This window comes from Lynx canadensis, chromosome B2 (genome assembly GCF_007474595.2).
Source record: "Lynx canadensis isolate LIC74 chromosome B2, mLynCan4.pri.v2, whole genome shotgun sequence".
NCBI classification, from domain to species: Eukaryota; Metazoa; Chordata; class Mammalia; order Carnivora; family Felidae; genus Lynx; species Lynx canadensis.
The window spans coordinates 144792354-144815943 of record NC_044307.1 but is presented as its reverse complement, the minus strand read 5'-3'; the positions used below and the strand labels follow the sequence as shown (position 1 = coordinate 144815943).

General features: G+C 45.1%; 1 protein-coding gene across 1 annotated transcript in view; it reads left to right on the top strand.

Moving 5' to 3' along the window:
* Positions 1-18890, top strand: part of SLC22A2 (solute carrier family 22 member 2) — a 32098-nt gene extending 13208 nt beyond the window's left edge. Inside the window, exons 5-11 of the mRNA XM_030316729.1 lie at positions 2112-2226; positions 4058-4164; positions 5502-5716; positions 6598-6706; positions 7241-7353; positions 10637-10736; positions 17848-18890. Coding sequence (XP_030172589.1) covers positions 2112-2226; positions 4058-4164; positions 5502-5716; positions 6598-6706; positions 7241-7353; positions 10637-10736; positions 17848-17914 — 826 coding nt within the window. The 3' untranslated portion in view covers positions 17915-18890. The remainder of the gene's footprint in view (positions 1-2111; positions 2227-4057; positions 4165-5501; positions 5717-6597; positions 6707-7240; positions 7354-10636; positions 10737-17847) is intronic.
* Positions 18891-23590: the final 4700 nt, after the last annotated feature.

The window sequence follows — 23590 nt, the reverse complement described above, 5'->3', positions numbered from 1 at the left end:
TGTTTACCCAGGGTTCCTAATTCTGCACTGAGAGCTTCAAAAAATTAATTTCTATTCTACCGGGTAGCTCTGTACCTATCTGGAGATGCCTCCGAGGATCCATCCAGACGTTCCACTGGGAGGCTAGCCATTTCTGGTTCCTGTCTTCTCGGACGTGGCTCCCAGGTCCTCCTTGACCCTTCAGCTCGCTTGACACCTGGCTCGGCCGACTCTGCTTCTGGGGTGTGAGCGACTGGGCTGAACCTGTGCGTCAAATGTGATCTAGGAAAATCATGCTACGGCATCACGGCAGAAAGGATGCTCACCGCGAGCTGTGGATTGGCCGCCGCCGAGCACCACATTTCTGTTCCTGATGTCGAGCCTTAACTGAGGAATTGGACTTGATTCCTCTCTCCATGGCACTCCCACAAACATCCATCCCGAGTTCCTTTTGGGCCCTCTCAGAGCAACTTTCTCCCCCAGGGTGAGGCCCCGACACGGGGCCTTCCGGACTCTATGCCAGAACTCCCACCAGGGCGGTCCTTCAACCTCCTTCCTGCCAGTCCCTCTTCCTCCCATCGACCCTGAACCAGCTACTCCAAGAATACTCTCCAAACACAGATCCAGGTGGCTACAGTCCTGCTCCAGGAGGTACAGGGCCGCCCACCCCGTGTCCTGCCAGATCCAGCAATCTGGCTTTTAAGCTCTGCTACCGTCTTATCTCAAACTCTTACCTCCTTCCCTTGAGAAATCAGCTCTCAGAATAATATGCGTTAAATACTTGGTTTCCCCCATGAGGGAACTGCATTCCGCTGTCCCCATACCCGGCAGATCTCGGCACTCACAAAGCCCAGCTGACCTGCCTCTCCTCCTGCCTGGGCATCCGGTTGACCACCGGGGACTCTGAAGAGGATGCCCCAAAAGTCTCCTGCACAAGGCTGAACACAAGTCAGCGTGTGAGGGAGGAAAAACCCACGTAGCCTCTGCAAAATTTTAAAACATTCTTTTCTTGTGAGAGAACTTTGAAGACAGCTTGTCTCAGCAACTTTCAAATACGCAATACAGTTCTATTAACCGTAGTCACCGCGCCATACGTCGCATTCTCAGGGCTTCTGATTGTTTTGTAACTGGAAGTTTGTGCCTTCTGACCCCCTGCCCCCATGTTGTCCACTTCCTCCGCCAGCAACCACCCATCTGTGCTCTGTATCTATGAGCTCGGTCTGTTTGTTTGTTTTGGATTCTACACATAAGTGAGATCATGTGGTGTTTGTCTTTCTCTGACTTATTTCACTTAGCGTAATACCCTCTAGGCCCACCCATGTTGTCAGATGGCAAGACTTCATTCTTATTTATGGCTGAAGACTATTTCATTGTGTAACATACACCACATCTTCAGCCATTCATTCATCCATCCCCGGGCACTTAGGGTGTTTCCATGACTTGCTGAAGTAAACACAGGAGTGCATATACCTTTGTGAATGGGTATTTTTGTTTGCTTCTAATAAATACCCAGAAGTGGAACGGCTATGGCTAGACCATGTTGTGCTTTCTATTTTTAATTTTTTGACGAACTCCACACTCTTTTCCATAGTGGCTGTTCCAGTTTATGCTCCTACCAACAGTGCATAAGGGTTTCCCTTTCTCCACACCCTTGTCAGCGTTTATTGCTTGTCTTTTTGAGACTAGCCATCCTAACAGATGTGAAGTGATATCCCCTCGTGGCTTTGATTTCTATTTCCCTGGTGATTAGTGATGTTGAGCATCTTTTCCTGTACCTGTTGGCCATTTGTACGTCTTCTCTGGAAAAATGTCTATTAGGATCCTCTGCCCATTTTCCAAATCAGATTTTTTGGTTTTTTGCTACTGAGTTGTATGAGTTCTTTATATATTTGGGGTATGAACCTCTTAACCTGGCACATGATTTGCAAATGCTTTCTCCCGTTCAGTAGGCTGCTTTCTGTTTTTGTCGATTTCCTTTGCTGTGCCGCCCCTGCACAGTTTTATTTCCTTTGTAGATCCACCCCAACCTCACTTGCAGACACTTGACCATGACCACTGCGGGAAGAAGGTTCAGTAAGACCTCCACCCATCCCCCACTGAACAGCTCTGATAACACTTGTGCTATTCCCTAGGTGCATCCCTGAGTCTCCAAGGTGGCTGATCTCCCAGAACAAAAATGCTAAAGCCATGAGGATCATTAAGCACATCGCAAGGAAAAATGGAAAACCTCTGCCAACCTCCCTTCAGGTGAGCCAGCGGCTGAACTATCAGTGATGGAACGGTGACGAAGGAGAATCTGGTAAAGCCGTGTGTTCTCAATGGGGAGTCATAGAAGGGGCCCACCATGTGCAACAGGATGTTTCCGTTGTACTCGGATTCATGGTCCCCAGTAATATATTGGATTCTAAATAGATCCAAAGCATAAAAGGAAAAGGAAACTGAAAATCACTGAAAGGCAAATGAGGAATTTCTATCATGTGCCACCCAAGGCTGTGTGGGCCACTTGTACCCAACTACCCAATGTCTTCCTTACCAGATCGGGGAGGGGGGAGGGGCTTACAGAGGCAAGAGTCTTCAAACACAAATAATTTCTTAGAATTTTAAACATTTTGGATAGAAAATGTCCCAAAACATCGTGAGCTCTGTCCTGCCTTGTGGAAAAAAAAAAAAAAAAAAAACAAGTTGCTGGGGTGCCCATTTTCTCTGCATTTTGTGTTTTGCCTCTAGGAGACCTCATCACCTTTAACTTAAGCCTTTTTACCTGGTGGGACAGAACAGAGAAAATCAAGCTGATTGGAAAACTCTGTCAAAATAAGAGTACTTCATCTCTGTGTGAGGATCTAAGATAGGTTCCCTGTAAGCATTTGCGATTTATATGACTTTAGAGTTGAGCATTTGGGGACTCAGAGGCTTTTTTTTTTTTTAAGTTTCTTTATGTATTATTTTGAGAGTGTGTGAGGGAGGGGCAGAGAGAGAGGGAGAGAGAGAACCACAAGCAGGTTCCGTGCTGTCTCGCAGAAGCTGTCACGGGGCTCAAACTCATGAACCATGAGACCGTGACCTCAGCCAAAATCAAGAGTCAGACGCTTAACTGATTGAGTCACCCGGGCGCCCCTGAGAGCCCTTTTTTTTTTTTTTTCACTTCTTCTCTGGTTTCTGGTGGTTGGGTAGACAGTCTTTTCTGCTGATGACCAGCCAAGCACTGATTAAGTTTTAGGCCATTTCAGAAATTGGTCAGGGATTAAAGCACGTGAGTTACTCTGGCCAAAGTTCAGGTTCACGGAAGAGCGGGAAGTCCGCTGGAGGTTCTTCCTCTTGTCCTCGGGCTTTTAGCACCCGTCCAGTGTTGCTTTCGGAAGGAGTGGTTTTGGGGAACATTCTGCTTCCTGAACCCTGGAGATTGGGTCTCAACTCCACCCCCTACTATTTTCTTCTAGAGCCGAGCTTCTGGAGCGTTAATACTTGTGCACAGGGCGCACCTGGGACCCTGTGGAAATGCAGATTCCGATTCAGTCTGTCTGGATGGGGGCCCAGGTCTTTCATTCTAACAAGCTCTCGGCGATAAAGAGCTGCTCCCAGTGCCAGGGTCCCAGAGCAGAGCTTCCTGACTGCGGGGTCCCAGCCGGTCCTGCAGAGAGGGGTGCCCCGTGCCCTCAGCCCACAGGGCCGCTGAGCCAGGCCTCCTCCTGCCCCCCTGTGCTTTACCTCCAAGGGCCCCTTGACAGAGGCACATGAGTTACCCAACTCCCCCAAATCCCAGCTTCCTCTTCTGTGAAAGGGGTGAAAAAAGGTGGACACCAACTTCCAGGATAGGCCAGATCAGCCGAGCTAGTACAGATGAAAGGCTCACTATGAGCCCCCAGCAAGTGTCACCTACTGTTGTGATTCCCTGTACTACACAGGGACACTGGCTTTTTTTTTTTTTTTTTTGACTTGCAGGTCGGACAATGCCTTTGTTCCCCTGGCTTTTTTTTTTTTTTTTTTTTGACATATGAGATTTATTGTCAAATCGGTTTCCATACATACAGGGACACTGTCTGTAACCACACAAAGCTGTTCCTACGATTTCCATTCCTAGAGCCTCAGACCTGATGAGGAAGCTGACGAGAAGCTGAATCCTTCATTTCTTGATTTGGTCAGAACCCCTCAGATCAGGAAACACACTTTGATCCTGATGTACAACTGGTAAGGAACGTTTTTCACTTCAAAACCTCTCCACATTTTTTTAAATCCCCATCATCCACGTTAAGGGAGGGACCAAGAGCACCGTTACATAGCCTAGTTCCAGTATCGGTATTGACCGTGGATGGTGAGGGGACTCACTTATTGCAAGTTTTCCCGATATCATTTTGGGGGGGGGGGCAGAAGTTGAAATCGGCTTACAGTCCCAAAGCATAGATAAGCACATTCTCGACTTTGGCATTGCCAAAGGAGGTTATAAAATACCAAGCCGAGACTCCCCACACTGCCCCCCTGAAAATACTGATTTAATCGGTTGAGGGAAGGTCCAAGGCACCGATTTTTTAACATTCTCCAGATGATTACGGTATTTAGCCAAAATGGACAACTCCTGGTTCTGTATTTATGATGAGTGTAGATCTCTCCTTATTGTACAGGGCTAGCAAGGGAAGGGTCTTTTCCTTTTCTTGTCTATTGGAGAAAAAAATAAACTTATGAATGAGAACAAGCCACAAAGAGTAATCCACTAACTCCACAATCCGTGGCTGAAGCGTGATTGTTTTCACGGTCTGCAGGCTTCTCCTGGAGCTCTGAGCCCTCACCCTGCACCAAGCCTTCCTTAGTCCAGTGAACTTTCCTTTCAGTGTGCATTGGACTGACACCGGCCAAACAGAGATTTGTAACCACTGGCAGAAGCAAGGCTCACCAGGAATTAATCTGGCACCCTTTACAGTACTGCGCGTAACATGAAGCAGTGAAATGTGGCTTCGTTAGCCTCCTTTCCTTTTCTGAATAATTGTGGCTCTTGCCAGGGGTCTTCCTAGTTTCCATTACAGATAACAAACACTTTCAGTCGACAAAACAAAGCAAAAAAAACATCGTCAAAATGCTATCTGGATGGTGTCAGAAGAGAAATCCTCAAGAAGTGAGGCCGTATCCATTTGGGAATTTGGTACCCATTTGGGTCTCTGGTCTCCTAAAATTTGAATTAAGTAGCCGAGCCTTTTGATCCCAATTCCATCAGAAAACCACAAAGAGATAATAATTAATAGCCACTAATAAACTGATACAGTTTTACCAAATAAATCACTCTAGAAAGAAATTTCTTCTTGCCTTTCAGTTTGGCCAGGGAATGTTATCTTAATTTCTTCTGCCTTCCTGGTTCTGGGGTCACAACCAGCCACCACAGTGGGTCAGATGATGCAAAAGCAGTGGAAGAGAGGGAATAGCACTAAGATGACCAAGAAAGGTGACCCACAATCCACTCTCATTTCCAGAAGCTGCTCCTTCTCGATGATTTGCTTTTGGTGCTTGGCTTGACCTGAGCTCTCCTCTCTGCTCAGGTTCACGAGCTCTGTTCTCTACCAGGGCCTCATCATGCACATGGGCCTTGCAGGGAGCAATTTCTACTTGGATTTCTTCTACTCTGCCCTGGTGGAGTTTCCAGCTGCCCTCCTCCTCATCGTCACCATTGACCGTTTAGGTCGCCGCTATCCATGGGCTGCATCAAATATGGTGGCAGGGGTAGCCTGCCTAGCCTCGGTTTTTATCCCTGATGGTAAGTGTCAGGCCAAGCTGGGGTCTTGTCTTCTAAGGCCCTGAGAAGAGGGAGGTCATAGCCCTCTGAGAGCAGGATTATGTAATTTGTCATCCAAATCAATTTGGAAAGAGTGAACACAGTATCTGGGACCTCCCTGAGCAAACCATATAGCCACCCTGTCTTTAAGAACAATTGTACCCACAGGTTGCCTGACATAATACAATCACACCTGATTGTTCTCTAATGTACTAGAACGAGAAAGGCTAAGGGGACTCATGCTACAGACCCTTGGCCTGGCCCAGAAAAGAAAGCATGGGCTTTGCAGGGGTAGAGCAGGCCCAGGGTTAAAGTCTTATTTTAGTGTTTCCCAGACGCTATCCAGACAACTCCCTTGGCCTCCCTGCATCATTCTGGAGAACAAATAAGGAAGTTTAGGTAAATGCAACAAATGAACACTTATTCAGTTCCTTTCCTTCTTTTTAAAATGCGTTCTCAATGAAGGAGAGTAAGAACCTATACGATAGAATCCTCTTAGCAACTAGGAGCTTTGTTTGCATCCTTCAGTTATTAGCAATTACTTAAAATATTCCTATATTTTACTGTTCCTTGTGGGTGACCTCTACAGACTAGAGTTGGCCCAGCTTTGAAAACTGGTATAATTCTGTCACCAATAATGCCGGGGTCTAAAGAGACTGTTAGAACTGTGTCCAAGTTAAAACTAACAGATGTGGGGAATCGTGCTCAAGACTTGGAGGCTATAGAAGAAGCATTTTGTGTTCTCAATCCATTCTGGAATGCGGACTTTCCCTTTGCATGCCTCTGGAGCACTGTTTGCAGACCAGGGTTTGGAGACCATTACCCAGTGCTGTGTGTGTAACTGGTGTGTGTTCTCCCCTCAGATCTGCAGTGGCTAAGAGTTACAGTCGCGTGCTTGGGTAGGATGGGGATTACGATGGCCTACGAAATGGTTTGCCTGGTCAACGCGGAACTGTACCCCACATTCATCAGGTTAGCACGCTTTCCTCAACGTGAAGAGGGTGGTCGGGACATTTGGTTGTTGGCTAGAACTACCACAAGTGCCAGTGGAGGACACCTTTTCAGAGGACGCCTTCCTTTTCAAAACACGGGTAAGAGAAGATTAGAACATGTGAAGGCAGTAACGAGGCCACATCTCACACTTACGGCTAGGGTGAAATACAGGGTATTGACTGCAAGAGAGCAATGACCAAATGGCCCTGGGAGAGCGTGGTCAGAAACAGCACACACAGGACCACAGAACAGCGTAGAGAAGACAGGTGATAAGAGTGAAATCACCCCCCCCATTAAAAATCTTCAAAAAAGCTAACATGAAATAAGCACAACAGAATAGGGATGGAACTGTGTATCACACCATTTGTGTGTGTTGAAAATAATGTGAACCTTTTGGTTTTTTTCCAGTTCACAGACATTTTAGTGATGTAGGGAAGTATTTATGTGGAGGCGGTGGGGGATAACTACCATCCGGCGAGAAGCTAAAAGTTCAATCCGTTTCCTGCATTTCAGGAATCTCGGTGTCCTTGTCTGCTCCTCCATGTGCGACATCGGTGGCATTATCACACCGTTCTTGGTCTACCGGCTCACCAACGTCTGGCATGAGCTCCCACTGCTGGTTTTCGGTAAGAGATCCTCAGACATGTCTTTGAATGAAACCCTATTTTCCTAGCATCCGCCATTTTTCTATCTCAAAATAGGTATCATGCCTACCAGCGACTACTAAATACAGCTAGTAATTAGAACTACTCTTAGCGTTAGTAAGACTAGTATTGGTAATACTATTAGTAGCTACTAAGACCCAGGCATGGGAGCCCACTAGGACTCACGGCCTTTGTGGTACAAAGTTCAAGAGGGAGTAAGATGGAAAGACATTTGCCTGAAGAAAACCCCTAACTCTCCTCACCGATTTCCACCCCTCCTTGGGTCTCTTTGTCAAAGAGCTCACTCTGCCTCCTCTATGGCCAGATGTGAGAAAATACACAACTCTTCGCTATATTACTTCAAAGAAAGGCAGTTATGGTTTTGCAAAGAGCGTTTTCAAAATCCAGGGGAAACAAAGACCGCCATTAAGGAAATGCGTTGGCTTAACAGTACACGTGTGCTGGTGTCGGGCACCCCTTCCTCGGATTCCTTGGGCAGTTAGAGTTAAGGAGGATTGGCTCAGTGCTTGCTTCCAACACTGAAGGAATGCACCAGTGCTGAGCCCTCCCCTCCCCGACCAGCCTGCAGCCTGGAAAGTGACAGAGACAAATCTAATTATCAGCAATTCGCACACAGAGGCCAGTGTTGAAGGTCTGCAGGCTATCAAAGGGCTCTGGGAATCCTGGGCACTTCCGTTCACTCATGGCCATTGCCCTTCCCCGCAGCTGGGGACTGTGAGACCGACCCTCTCCTGGGCACCACTCAGAGAGGTGTCCAGATTCACGCACACAGCATTCACCTTCTCACGTTAGCCAGGAGGCCTCAATGCACTCATTTTCATCTTCTTTTAGATCCATTGGGAACCACTTTTAATCTGACAAAAAATGTAACATTTTCCCCCATGGGCCTCCAACACTCACTTAACTGGAGGGAGGGAGGACAAGACCCTCTGCACATTGGACGAACACCCAAATGGCTTTTCCCCTAATGCTGCGCATTGTTGCACACAAACATCTCCGCTCCTTCCTCTTCTCAAGGGTTTCGGGAAGGGGAGAGGGGGGTTTTCCACTGCTTTGCATCTGCCAGCAAATGCTCCACGCCGCCAATAGAACTCCCCCTCGGAATAGACCCAAAGAAGTCTTCTATGTTGCAACGTAATAACAGCAAGATGGCCAAAGTTGCTAGAACACGAGCTCTTTACCCTGAGATAAGCATGATTTGGCCACAGAGTGGCTGGTACCACTTACCTATGGGGCCTACATGGCCCAGGCGCCTTCCTCTCCCCACACCGGTTGAGGGATCCGCATGGAGCCTACTTTCCAACTTGGAGGAGTCCCACAAGCCCCTGTGGACTCCTTCCTTCCAGGGAAGAAGGTGGAACCGCCTCAATCTCGGCCCCTCCCTTAGGTGGGCAGTGAGTGATCATGGGTCAGCGAGACATTTGTGGGTCAAGAACAGAGACTTCATTTACCAGAGCAACGTAAGGTCCAGACCTAGAGGAGCCTCTGTTAACCCTCCCTCAGGATTCACCTTCCCCTTGAAAAGATAAAGGATTTTAGCTGCATTTCACCGTTTCAAGTAAACTCGAAGACAACTCCCATTTTTATTGGGAAGCGAAACTAACACTTTGACATTTTTATTCCTTTGCGTTTCTTTTGCACACATTAATGGTGTGCCAACTGTGGTCTTGAAATCGCCAGAAGCGGTTCTCCAGAAGCCTGAAAATCAACACATCCAAAGCTGGGAAAACCCCAATTGGAAGAGCACTGGAAAAAAAAAAAACTGATTTAAGAAATAACCCGGTTCAGGGGCGCCTGGGTGGCTCAGTCGGTTAAGCACACAACTCTTGATTTCAGCTCAGGTCATGAGCTCATGGTTTGTGAGTTCGATCCCCACACTGGGCTCTGTGCTGGGAGTTTAGAGCCTGCTTGGGATTTTCTCTCACTCCCTCTCTCTCTCATTCCCCCCTCTCAAAAAGAAATAAAAAACTTTAAAAAAAACAAAAAAAGCAATAATCTGGTTCATTAGGCTGATCTTTGCAAATATAAAATGCTAAAGGGATGACAATTTGAGCCATCTATTATATTCTCTACATAATTCACTTACTTCAGAGGATCAAAGCCCACGGAATATGTTTATTGTTTGCACGAGTTACAACCAAGTGAATCGTTGGTGGTTTGGTGAGACTCCGAGGGGAGAGCTACCTCGTTCATACGCTGTGGCGGGCACGGCCACTTAACGGGCAGGAAGCCACTTGAGTCACACAACAAGCATGTGATGTGGAGATGTCACCTCACTTCATGGCTGAGGTTCAGAACAGAAATTCCCAGGGCTCTGAGACCAGTGAGTGGAGGCTCCGCAGTGGAGCCCAGGGACCCGGAGCTTCAGCCGGCGTCCTGAACCGTGGTGGCCTCTACTCCTGCCATTTTGCAAAGATGTCAAAACGGAGTCCAGTGTGCCCTTCTTTTGAAACTCCAAACCAGCGAAGAACCCCCACCTACCTCCTGCATTCTACCGTAGCAAAGCATAAAATGTGACCTTAGAATCCCAAAATGTTAGCGGGGATTTAAGGAAGCATAAACACCCTAATGTTTACGATTACCCCCTAGCGTGTGCAAAAAATTAGAGCTGGAGACAAGGGAAAAAGGAACAACAAAAAGACTCTATCAACCCCCGAAATTAAAACTAAAAGCATAGGCCTGGCTATACTTTTTCATACTGCGATGCAGTAATACATGATTCATTACCTCTGTTTGCTCAGTGGTCCAAGTTTCTGACTCATTTTCATTACTAAGTGCTTTATGTTGGCAGGGTTATGTTCTTGCTTTCCTCGGAGTTGATTTTTTTTCAGAGTTATTTTCTAACTCCCATGTATCTTAATATCGCGGCAATGTTCTCTAGCCTAGAATAACCTTGACTCAAAATGTTAAGTATTTCATCTCCCTATAAGGAATTGCAATCCAACGGAGTTTGGAATCAGCAAAATATTTATAGGACAGTCAGAGAGAGCAAAGAAACCCATAACTATAGAAAATCACACACAAACTTTTTTTGAAGAAATTAGTGGAGTTCTAATTATAAAACTTGAATGTTTGGGGCCCCTGAGGAGTTTAGTTGGTTGAGCATCTGACTCTTGATTTCAGCTCAGGTCATGATCTCACGGTTCGTGGGATCGAGCCCCACGTCAGGCTCCGGGCCAACAGCAAAAACAACCAACCTGCGCATTTTAGTTCTTAATGTGATTTGCATCTGTTTGACCTTCAGCTGTGATTGGCTTGGTTGCTGGGGTACTGGTGTTGCTGCTTCCGGAGACCAAAGGGAAGGCTTTGCCTGAGACTATAGATGAAGCCGAGAACATGCAGAGGTAAGGAAGGAGCTGAAATTCCTCTGTGCGTGTGTGTCTGGGCCAGTTCTGAGGCCAGGTGGAAAAAAAACACGAGGTTGAATTTGTAGCTCATGCCGTACGTTGAGATCGAGTCACACGAAATCAAAGACTGAAGAGTAAAAACAAAACAAAGCAAAGCAAAACAAAACAAAACACAAAGAAACAGTAAAATAATGAACACACGCTAGGAGATACCCTGATACTTTCAGAATGGGGAAGGTCTCTGTAAGTAGGGCAAAAAATCCAGATCCCTTTGAAAACAAGATCAGTAAGTGTGCCTTTCTGAATAAAGAATTCTGCATTGAAAAACCAACATCGTCTAAAAAATAATAATAACAAATGTGGAGAAAATATTTACTCCTCGACAAGGGGCTGGTTTTCCCACTATATAAAGGGCTCTGACAAATCCATTAGAGGAACCACCCAAAAGGAAAAAAGAATGGGCTAAAGACTTGAATAGCTAGTTCAGGGAAAAGAAAAGAAAAACAGCTCTTAAAGGTATGAAAATATGCTCAGATCTCCCATAGTAAGACAGGTATAAAGGAACCCCACACGACTCACAGCTGAGGTTGTCGAAGATTAAACCGCTCGTTAACTATCATGTTGGGAAGGACCGTGGGGAAACGGCGCCCTGTGTTGTCAGTGGGAGTAGAAACCTGAACTCTCTGTGATGGCAATAGTATCAAAAATGTGCATTTCTTTTTACCCGGAAATTTCCACCCTTCTAGGAGCATATATGTACAAGATTACGGGGGCACAAGATTACTATTTAAGACCGCATTTTATGTAAGAAAAGATTGGAAACAGCCTAAATGCCCACTGATTATATAAATTATGGTAGGTCATTCGATAAAATACTCTGCAGCCATTAAAAAGAATGAGGCAGGGGCACCTGGATGGCTCAGTCGTTTAGGTGTCTGACTTCGGCTCAGGTCATGAACTCACAGCTCGTGAGTTCAAGCCCCGCGTCGGGCTCTGTGCTGACACCTCGGAGCCTGGAGCCTGCTTTGGATTCTGTGTCTCCCTCTCTCTCCGTTCCACCCCCACTGGAGCTCTGCTTCTCTTTCTCTCTCTCTCTCAAAAATAAATAAGGATTAAAAATTTTTTTAAAAAATAAAAAAATAAAAATAAAAAGAATGAGGCAGCTTTACATGCACTGATAAGGAAAGTTCTCTCAGATATATTATTAATTTTAAAAAGGGAAATATAGAAAGTAAATATTCTACCATTTCTGTAAAAAGAATGAACAAATAGGGGCACCCAGGTGGCTCAGTCGGTTAAGTGTCCGACGTGGGCTCAGGTCATGATCTCACGGTTCATGCGTTCGAGTCCTACGTCGGGCTCTGTGCTGACAGCTCAGCACCCGGAACCTGCTTCGGATTCTGTGTCTCCCTCTCTCTCTGCCTCTCCCCCTCTCATGCTCTGTCTCTCTCTCTTTCAAAAATAAATACACATTTTAAAAAAAGAATGAATAAATACATATCCGTGTTAAATATCTATATACATATACATATATATGTGTATTTACTGTATCTCTGAAAGAAGATGGAAAAGCTGTAACGTTGGCCATCTGTGGAATTGGTGGGCAGAGAACGTAGGTGGGAGAGATTTTCTTTTTTTTTTAAGTTTTTATGTACCCATTCTGAGAGAGAGAGAGAGAGCGAGAGAGCAGAGGGTAGGAACAGAGAGGGGAGAGAAAGAGAATCCCAAGCAGGCTCCACACGGTCAACACAGCCTGACATGGGGCTCAAACTCACGAACCATGAGATCATGACCTGAGCTGAAATCAAGAATTGAGCACTTAACCAACTGAGCCACCCAGGAGCCCCGGGAGGGATTTTCAACACATACCTTTTTGTACATTCTGAATTTTGAACCATATGAACCTATTCAAAAAGTAAACTTAAGAAAATCTAATAAAGAGGGGCGCCTGGGTGGCTCTGTTGGTTAAGCATCTGACTCTTGATTTTGGCTCAGGTCACGATCTCACGGTTCGTGAGTTCAAGCCCCCACATCGGGTTCTGTGCCGACAGCACGGAGCCTGCTTGGGCTTCTGCCTCCCTCTCTCTCTCTCTCTCTGCCCCTCCCCTACTCACTCTCTATCTCTCTCAAGAAAAATAAATAAACTTAAAAAAAAAAAAACAAGAAAATCTAATAAAGATAAACATAGGACACGCTCCCCACAGGTTTGTTTGTGCAGTGTGCTTAGATGTTCTTACGCATTTTATTTGTAGTACAGTTTTGGCCCGCTGATGCCGAGGACTGAACAGAATTTTACCCATTCTCCACAATGTTCCCTTTTAACACGTTCAGTACTTACGCAGATGTTGCTGCAGAAGAAATCACCGTGGTCGGAGGCTTTCCCCCGAGCTTGAAGGCCAGCATTAGAAGAGGCCCTTGAATTCAGCAGAGGTCACACACTGGCTGCCAACAGGACACTAGGGTCTCGAGCGCTTTGCTTGGCCCACATGGGTATTTTTTAAGTGGGAAAGTCCACATTAACTGGATTCCCAGGATCTGTTAAAGCAAACAAATTCAGAGGATTTGGTAACACGGAGCAGGCATTTCCTCTTGTCGATGATTCGCCGGAGCTGACAGACAGCTCGGCATTTTGAAGGGCACGGCCGCTGGTGTAGGCCGCGGTGCCACCAGGCCCGACTGTCTTGCGCCCGCTACATTTGTATCTTCTGCCCGGTACATGCAGACATTTGAGTCGAGGTCCCTGATCTAGACCAACTGTCCCCTCTGTACCCCCGTCTCAGGGAAGCTTCCCATGCACACGACTGTCCCCTTGAAGACGTCTGTCGTCTTGAAGACAGGTCGTACCCCATTGACTGCCACAGCCCTAGAGCTTAGCACGGTGCCTGGCACACACACAGAGCGGGTGCCCGCCAAATAGCTGTGGGACCCATGCTGAGTTCCTTCTAGTGCATCTCCGACTGTGGTTTCTCCAGGCTCTCCCAGCCAGCTCCAGAGGTGGGAAGGATATGTGGTGGGGGAGGACAGGGGCTGTGGAGTCTGATAGGCAAGGTCTTGACATTTCCTATCGTGTGGCCTTAACTCTTCTAAGCCTCAGTGTCTTCATCTGTAAATGGGGACAGCAGTTTCTACTCATTGGATTTCTGTGACGAGATACGTGCGTGTAAAGAGGCGGGCCCTTTGTGGATGCCCAATAACCACCGATATTGTTCACAGAAGTTTTCATGGCTCTTCTATAAAATAGGTAAATATGTACCTAGATCACTGACTGGGGATCAAATTTTAAAATCTATTCGGTGTTGAGACAGGGAAGTTCAGCCCAGGGACGTACACATCCACATCCCCTCGCAGGAGGCTTTCGTTTTCGTCAGGCTGGTTCGTCAGGCTAAAGGGGGATCGCGGAGATCATTCCTGCTGTTGCTTTACACGTCTTCTCTTCACGTGACCCACAAATACGTCTGCGAAGGTTTGCGCCTTTCTGCTGTCTGTATTACATCCTCCGGCTCACCTCTCGAAGAAGGAAGGCAGACCTGTGTGAGGCTTGAGGGCTGCACAAGGGAGTGAGGACGTGGACGCCGAGGCAGGGCTGGGCAAAGGGCCCCCCTGTGGGGAAAGACAAGCAGGGGCAGCCCACGGGACGCGTAGATGGCCGGGAGTAGGGGCACCCCACGCTGGCCCTGGGGGGCAGGCAGGCTGCCTCCGTCAGGAGAGCTGACCCAGGTCCGGTGTCCCAGACACTGCGGGAGAGGCGCACAAACAGGGTAGGGCGGGACTCCCTCCACCCCCATCGAGTCACTGGGCTCCCGAGGGCCCTGAGCCCATCCTGGTTACAAAGACGGCCCTAGGGATTTCCTAACGTACACCTTATTTCATCCCTGACCCTTGTTTCCTTTCCTGTAAAATTGGGTAACAGTGGCTAACGTTTACTCAGAGCTTTAGCTAGTACTTTCCAAGCCCTTCCCGTGTGTTGCCTCATTTAATCCTGGCACCAACCCTATGGAACAGGTATTATTATTATTATTATTAGCCCCATTGGACAGCTGAAAAAAATGAAGGCAAGACAGATGGAAGGATTCGTCCATGAGGCCAGTAAGTGACAAAGCCAGGCTAGTCCTGGCACCCAGGTCCCAGACGGCCGGGCTCACAAGCGGAAGAATGCAGTGAGGGTCCAGAGCGGGCTGGGGCGCCTCACCAGTCAGTCGGCATAGCTGTGCCGCCGCCGCTGCTGTACCTGCTGCTGTTGCCGTGGTCACCGTTGTTGCTGTTGTTGTTGCCATGGTTACTCTTGTGGCTGCTGTTGCTGCTGCTGCTGTTGTCTTTGTTGCCGTTGTTACTGCTGTTGCTGTTGTTGTTGCCATGGTTACTGTTGTGGCTCTTGTTGCTGTGGTTACTATTGCTGCCGCTGTGGTTGCTGTTCTCGTTACTATTGTTGCTGCTGTGGTTCCTATTGTTGCCACTGTTACTGTCATTGCTGCTGCTGTTGCTGTTCTTGCCATTGTTACTGTTGCTGTTGCTGCGGTTACTCTTGCTGCTGTTGTTGCTGTTGTTTATATCGCTGATGCTGAGGTTTTCATTGTTACTATTGTTGCTGCTGTGGTTCCTGTTGTTGCCACTGTTATTATTGATGCTGCTGTCATGGCTACTGTTGTTGCCATTGTTGCTACAGTTGCTACTGTTGCTGCTGTGGTTACTATGGCTACTGCAGTGGTTTCTGCGGTTACTATTGTTGTTGCTGTGGTTCCTATTATTGTTGTTGCTACTATTGTTGCTGCTGTGGTTGTCGCCGTTGTTACTATCGTTGCTGCTGCTGTTGGTGTTCTTGCCATTATTACTACTGTCGTTGCCATCGTTACTCTCGCTGCTGCTGTTGTTCCCGTTGTTACTATTGCTGATGTTGTGGTTTTCATTGTTGTTGCTCTTGTTGCTGCTGTGGTTCCTGTTATTGTTGTTGTTACTGCTGCTGCTGCTGCGGTTGCGGTCGTTGTTACTGTTATTGCTGCCATTGTTGTTAATAGCATTGCTGCTGTGGTTCCTGTTGTTGCCGCCGTTACTATTGATGCTGCTGTCAATGCTGCTCTTGTTGCCATTATTACCACTGTTGCTGTTGGTGCTGCTGTGGTTCCTGTTGCTGCTGTTGTCACCGTGGTTCCTATTGTTGTTGTTGCTACTATTGTTGCTTCTGTGGTCGTTGCCATTGTTACTATCATTGCTGCCGTTCTTGCTGTTCTTGCCATTATTACTACTGCTGTTGCCATAGTTACTCTTGCTGCTGCTGTTGTTGCTGTTGTTACCATTATTGCTCTTGTTGTTGCTGTTGCTGTTAATATTGTGGCTGCCGTGGTTCCTGTCGTTGCCATGGCTGCTACTGATGCTGCTGTCATGGCTGTCGTTGCCGTTGTTACTACTGTTGCTGTTGTTGCTGCTGTGGTTCCTGTTATTGTTCTTGTTACCACTGTTGCTGCTGCCGTTGTTGCCATTGTTGCTACGATTGTTGTTGTTGCCGTTGCTGTTAATATTGTTGCTGCTGTGGTTCCTGTTGTTGCCATTGTTACTATCATCGCTGCCGCTGTTGCCATTGTTACTGTTGCTGCAGTGGTTCCTGCGGCTACTATCGTTGTCGCTGTGGTTCCTATTATTGTTGTGGCCACCATTGTTGCCGCCGTGGTTGTTGCTGTTGTTACTATTATTGCTGCTGTGGTTCCTGTCGTTGCCACTGCTACAACTGATGCTGCTGTCACGGCTGCTGTTGTTGCCATTGTTACTACTGTTACTGTTGTTGCTGCTACGGTTCTTGTCCTTGTTGTTGTTCCTATTGTTGCTGCTGTGGTTCCTGTTGTTGCCACTGTTACTATCGTTGCTGCTGTTCCTGCTGTTCTTGCCATTATTATTACTGCTGTTGCCATAGTTACTCTTGCTGCTGTTGTTGCTGTTGTTACTATTGTTGCTGCTGTGGCTCCTATTATTGTTGTTGTTCCTACTGTTGCCGTTGCTGCCATTGTTACTGTCGTGGCTGCCATTGTTGCCGCTGTCGTTCCTGTCGTTGCCACGGCTGCTACTGATGCTGCTGTCATGGCTGCTGTTGTCGCCACTGTGCTTCCTGTTGTTGCTGTTGTTGCTGTTGTTGCCGCTGTGGTTCCTATTGCTACTGTGGTGGTTCCTATCGCTGCTGTTGCTATTGTCGCTGCTGTTGCTTTTGCTGTTGCTGTTGTTCCTGTTGTTGCTGTTGTCACTGTTGTCGCTGCTGTTGTTGCCACTGTGGCTAGTGTTGCTGTTGTTGTTGCTGGTGTTCCCGCTCCTGATGGTACTGTTGTTTCTGTTGTTGCTGCCGCTGCTTTTGCCATTACTGTTGTTGGCACAGAGACCCCGGGAGTGCAGCTGACTTCCTTGGGCCCCAACGCCTGGGGTCTGAGAGAACTCCAGCACTGCCAGGGGATTCGGGTGAGCTTCTGCTACCCTCCCTGTCTCAGACTGGCCCAGAAGCTGAGGCAAGACTAGGCATCCCCGAGCAGGGCAAATTCTGCAAGGAGCTGGGGGACCCAGGGGTCGCCCCACTGCAGATCTCAGCCTTACTATCGAAGGGCATGTCTGGGAGCAGCAGAACGAAGAAACCAGCATCTCTACAATGAGTGTCAGCAACATCCTGGTATTCATGAAGATAAGATGACTGAGAAAACGTGCAATTCGAACAAATTTCTAGTTGATTTTTCATTTGTGCAACTGTTGAAAAATAAATGAGCTTTGGTAAAAAGTTTCTAAAATTGTATTTGCAAGAAATGACAGCTGTCTAGATTTTGCAATAATCATTTTTTACCAATATAAGATTAAATAAGTCATCACCCACATCCTCCATTACATAGAAAAGTGAACACCTAAAATAAGGAACATAGGCCAGTCCCAGAAGAGCACTTCTGGAACTACGCCACCACATTAGTTGTTCACCAAGCCCCGTCAATTTTCTTTTCAGGAATCACCACTCAGAACACACTGCAAAACTAATCCTGGACAAAACTTACATCAATTTTTTGTCCCATTCATTTACTACCCACTTTATTTTGGTTTATAGCTTCCTTATTATTTCTTTATCTCCTCTCCATTTTCTTTATTACTGCAGACCAAGAAAAAATAAAGAAAAGATGATTTACCTCCAAGTCAAGAAAGTAGATAATCCGCTAAACTAAGAAGAGAGACCACTCTTGCTATGGCCTTGCTGTGATGATACAAGTCCAGACCAGAGATTTCTCCATCCACCACAAAGCCCATATAATTCAACCTTACCTCGTCTTGAACCCTACGAACCTAAATCTATAGCCAAATAGAGTTTGTTGGCCTACTTATTAAAATCTACCCAGGGGACCAAACCCTACCAAGCTGTAGCAGCTCACTCCATTCCCAGCATTCCTAGGACAATGCTATTGGTGTGCTGGGAATTGTCTTTATCTTATTTTATTTTATTCTTTTCTCCACAATGATATCAAACCAAAACACATAGGAGAATCGTGGGCCAGGGAAACAGAACAGAGAAGATCTGAAAAACTATTAAGTAGAGCAGAGAGCCTTGTTTTCTTAAAGAAATGATACATGTAAAGTAATATCAAGTTGTCCAGAATGTATGCCAAGAAATTTAAATTGGCCTTTCAAGTGACATGGGTGACAAAATTTTAAAATACATTATTATCTGGGTTAGATTTTTAAAGGAAACTAAAATAAAGAATCAGAAATACAACATGAGTAATCAGTAAGTCTGCTCCATTTAGACGAGTTGAATACAAATGTGTGCTTTCCACAAAAAAATCTGGAGAAGAGTTTGATAGGGAGCAGTGTTGAATTTGGCCTACTAAACCGATGTGGTAATGTCTCACCCTGATAAAAATTTCTCTAAATTTGTGGTTTAAAAAAATTATATTAATATTTTACCACGGTAATATAGTAAATTAATATTTAGAAGCTAAATACTTCAAGACCTATAATGAAAACAAAAGTTCCTTGCCCCATTCCACCTCTACCAATGCCTCCAGAATAATTTTCAACTATTTCAGCTGTTTCTTTCTCTTGTGATTTATATTTATATATCTAAATAACCTGCTTTATATTGATATGTCTTGCCTTTTTAACTTTAAATATTACATTACTGGGGTGCCTGGGTGGCTCAGTCAGTTAAGCATCTGACTTCTGCTCAGGTCATGATCTCGTGGTTCATGAGTTTGAGCCCTGCATTGGGCTCTGTGCTAACAGCTCAGAACCTGGAGTCTGCTTCAGATTCTGTGTCTCCCTTTCTCTCTCTGCCCCTCCCCTGCTCTCTCTCACTCTCTCACTCTCTCAAAAATAAAATAAAAACAAAAAAAATTTTTAAATAAATACTACATTACCTATTGAGTTTCTGGTATAAAATATGAAGATTTAGCTCTCTTCATCTCTGTCCTCAATCCAACACACAGTTTTTCTCTTCAAACTCTGTGTTATCACATTTTTATTCAATAAATAGTTAACATTTGCCTAATTTGGGCTGTGTAACTATTACTAACAGCTGAGCCACATAGGGTACTATGATCACTCTTCCACTCTTTTCACAGCATTTTGTTCCTGTTGAGCCTTGGTTTTTGTTGCTGTTTTCTATATATTCACCATTAATTTCCTCCCCCCCCCCAACTCTTTGATAAAACTATAAATATCTCAGTGCTTTCAAACACAGCTCCTTTTTCCAGAGAGCCTTCCCACCTGGAGCCTGCAGTTCTCCTGGTCCAGTGAGCCTGGCTGCCATTGAGCCCTACTGCACAGCTGTTGCCCTGGGCTCTCCTTTCCCCACCTCCTGAGCATGTCCAGTGCCTCTGTTTTGTGTACCTCTGTCTGCTAGATCCGAAGTCTTCCTCATCCTTGGTTTTCTCCCTCGTTTTGAAGAAGCACATCTCCCAGTATTGTCCTGAGAAAGAGCACACACGTGTCCTTCTAAATTCTCCTCTGTCACATCAAGAGTTGACACTAACACATGACATGTTCCTGGCCCTGTGCCACCTGGCTTCTTAGAAGCCTCTCCCAATGGGTAGCATTGGCCAGATAGGAAGATAAGAGCAAGAGAGAAGCCATTTTCCCCTGTACCATGAAGGAATCTTGGGCAGCTGCAGTAAGAGCTGCTGGCGACCTCAACCAAAAGAATGAGGCTCCTGGTCACCTCTCGATGGCACAGGTGCAGTTTTAATGGCAACAGCAGCAGCAGCAGCAGAAGTGCCTCACTGACTTCCAGCAAGAACAGGATCTCAGGCCCCAGCCAGAAGCAATCACTGTTTGCTGGTCTGACGTCAACACCCTTTTCTCTCTCTAGCATACCTTTCTCCCGTTTGTTCAACAATTTTGTAAACGAGTGCCTGTATTAAATTCCTTCTCTTTGAAATACCTGCAGCAGTTTCTGTTTTGCTGGTTAAACACAAATTAATATTCTACTTGGGACCATGAGTAGACCACACCCAGGACATAGATGCCCAGATAGGAAAATCTGCAATTTGTTAAATGATATGTTTGGGATTAAATGCATTGATGGCACTGTTGTCAGAAAAAAGTGGGATACTGATAGTATCTACTTATGACAGTTGCAAAACAGTTCCTTAAACTTAAGCTGCAACTACCTGAAATGAAGGACCTATTTAAAACAAGACTTTGGGGGGTCAAGGGACTGTTGAATTTGATCACTGCAGTGGAAGCTATAACCACAGAATTTCTGGAGTAGAGTTGATTGATTCTGACTCCACCGGAGAAATTACAAAAAGAAAATAAGGACCTTAGGCTTTCAAATATCAAGTTGAGGCATTGTCAGAGAAATTGGGAGCTCCTTATAATGGCCCTAAAAGACATTCTTGAGTTTTGTAGAGGCAAGGCTGATACCACGGACAAGCAAACTCAAAATTTGAGCCTGTGGGTTAAGAGTTACATCCTAGATTGAATTCACAGCCTAGCCGTGCCTCTTAAATATAAATTACAGAATGGGTGGGAAAGAGTTGACTCCTGAGAAATAAGATGGAAACTATAACCACTTATAGTTATAGTTATAGATTCAAATGAATCTGAATATCTGTAACCCCCAAAACCTCTGAACCTCCTTGGCCAAAAGAAGCATCCCCTTTCTCCCTTTTTGGAAAACAAAAACAAAACATACTTTCCCTTGCTTGAAGACTTTTCATGACCTCATCTTACCTTAAAAGGGGATGATAGGACTCCTAAGACAACACCCCCTACTTCCTCATGTTGTACCCAGATATGCCTAGAGTAGATTACAGCATGTCTCAAGGGGAAAAGTAAGAAATTTGTCTGGGAAACAGCTTACACATGAAAAGAATTTCAAGATTTTGTAACATATCAGCAGAAATCTAGGGATTAATTTAGGAATGAATTGTAATGATGCTAGGCCCAAGAAGATGAAACAGTGTTGGATCAGGTCCAATTTGTGGAGACGGGTGCTCTAATCCAAAATTCCAGATATAATGTGAAAAACTTGGTATTCTTTCCAGTAGTTTGCAGACCAGAAACATTAGAGAAGATATAAAGGAGTTTTTCCATAATTTGAAATAAGAAGGGCTACTTAGGCAAGAATAAAATCTAAGAGAAATAAAATGAAAGATTAATCAATGTGACTATGCAAAACAAGGCTAAACTAGTTGAGGCTAGCTGTGTAATACACATACACACACATGCACATGCACATGTGTACACACACACACACACACACCAAAAAAATTTCACTACATGAGTGACAGATCCGGGGAAATATTTGCAATGTATATAAAATTTCCAAAGGGCTAATACTGAAAAGAAATAAAAAGTTACTAAAAATTGATAAGAGGGGGACCTGAGTGGCTTAGTCAGTTAAACGTCTGAGTCTTGATCTCAACTCAGGTCTTGATCTCAGGGTTGTGAGTTCAAGCCCCACGTTGGGCTCCACACTGGATGTGAAGCCTACTTTTTAAAAGTCCAATATGGAAAAAACAGTAAAAGAGAAAAAATAATGGTCTAAGAATACAAATAGTTATTCACAGAAGTAACATTAAAATGGTTAATTATGGCACAAAAGCAGACACTCAGATCAACAGAACAGAATAGAGAACCCAGAAATGGACAAACGTATGGCCAACGAATCTTTGACAAAGCAGGAAAGAATATCCAATGGAATAAAGACAGTCTCTTCAGAAAATGGTGCTGGGAAAACTGGACAGCGACACGCAGAAGAATGAACCTGGACCACTTCCTTACACCATACACAAAAATAGACTCAAAATGGATGAAAGACCTAGATGTAAGACAGGAAGCCATCAAAATCCTCGAGGAGAAATCAGGCAAAAACCTCTTTGATCTTGGCCGCAGCAACTTCTTATTCGACTTCTTATTCCTTTGTCTCGAGGCAAAGGAAACAAAAATAAAAGTGAACTATTGGGACCTCATCAAAATAAAAATCTTCTGCACAGGGAAGGAAACAATCAGCAAAACTAAAAGGCAACTGATGGAATGGGAGAAGATATTTGCAAACGACATATCAGATAAAGGGGTAGTATCCAAAATGTATAAAGAATTTATCAAACTCAACATCCAAAAAACAAATAATCCAGTGAAGAAGTGGGCAAAAACCATGAATAGACACTTCTCCAAAGAAGACATCCAGATCGCCAACTGACACATGAAAAAATGCTCTATATCACTCATCATCAGGGAAATACAAATCAAAACCACAATAAGATACCACCTCATACCTGTCAGAATGGTAACATTAACAACTCAGGCAACAACAGATGTTGGTGAGGATGCGGAGAAAGAGGATCTCTTTTGCATTGTTGGTGGGAATGCAAATGGGTGCAGCCACTCTGGAAAACAGTATGGAGGTTCCTCAAAAACTAAAAATAGAACTACCCTATGACCCAGCAATTGCACTACTAGGTATTTATCCACGGGATACAGGTGTGCTGTTTCAAAGGGGCACATGCACCCCAATGTTTATAGCAGAACTATCAACAATAGCCAAAGTATGGAAAGAGCCCAAATGTCCATCGATGGATGAATGGATAAAGAAGATGTGGTATATATACACACACACACACACACACACACACACACACACACAATGGAGTATTACTCGGCAATCAAAAAGAATGAAATCTTGCCATTTGCAACTACATGGATGGAGCTAGAGGATATTATGCTAAGTGAAATTAGTCAGAGGAAGACAAATGTCATATGACTTCACTCATATGAGGACTTTAAGACACAGAACAGATGAACACAAGGGAAGGGAAGCAAAAATAATATAAAAACAGGGAGGGGGACAAAACATAAGAGACTCTTAAATATGGAGGACAAACAGAGGGTTACTGGAGGGGTTGTGGGAGCAGGATGGGCTATTGGGTAAATTATTGTTGCACTATATGCTAACTAACTTGGATATAAATTTAAAATATATATAAATAAATAATAAAAATAAAAATAACTAAATAAAATGGTCAAATCATGAAGAAGAAATGTGCAACCTCATTGTTTTGTTTTGTTTTGCTGAGAGACAGAGTGAGCAGAGGAGGAACAGAGAGAGTGGGAGAGAGAATATCTCAAGCGGGCTCCGCACTGTCAGAGCAGAGCCTGATGTGGGGCTTGAACTCATGAATCATGAGATCATGACCTGAGCTGAAATGAAGAGTTGGAGGCTTATCCAGCTGAGCCACCCAGGCGCCCCAGCCTCATTGTTAATCAGGGAAATACAAGTAACAATAAAATATTCTGCACTCTGAGAAATCAATAAAATTAATAAAAATTAATAAAGTTGATATCCAGTGTGGATGTGGGTGTGAAGAAACATACATTGTTGGCAGGAGTATTGATTGGTACAT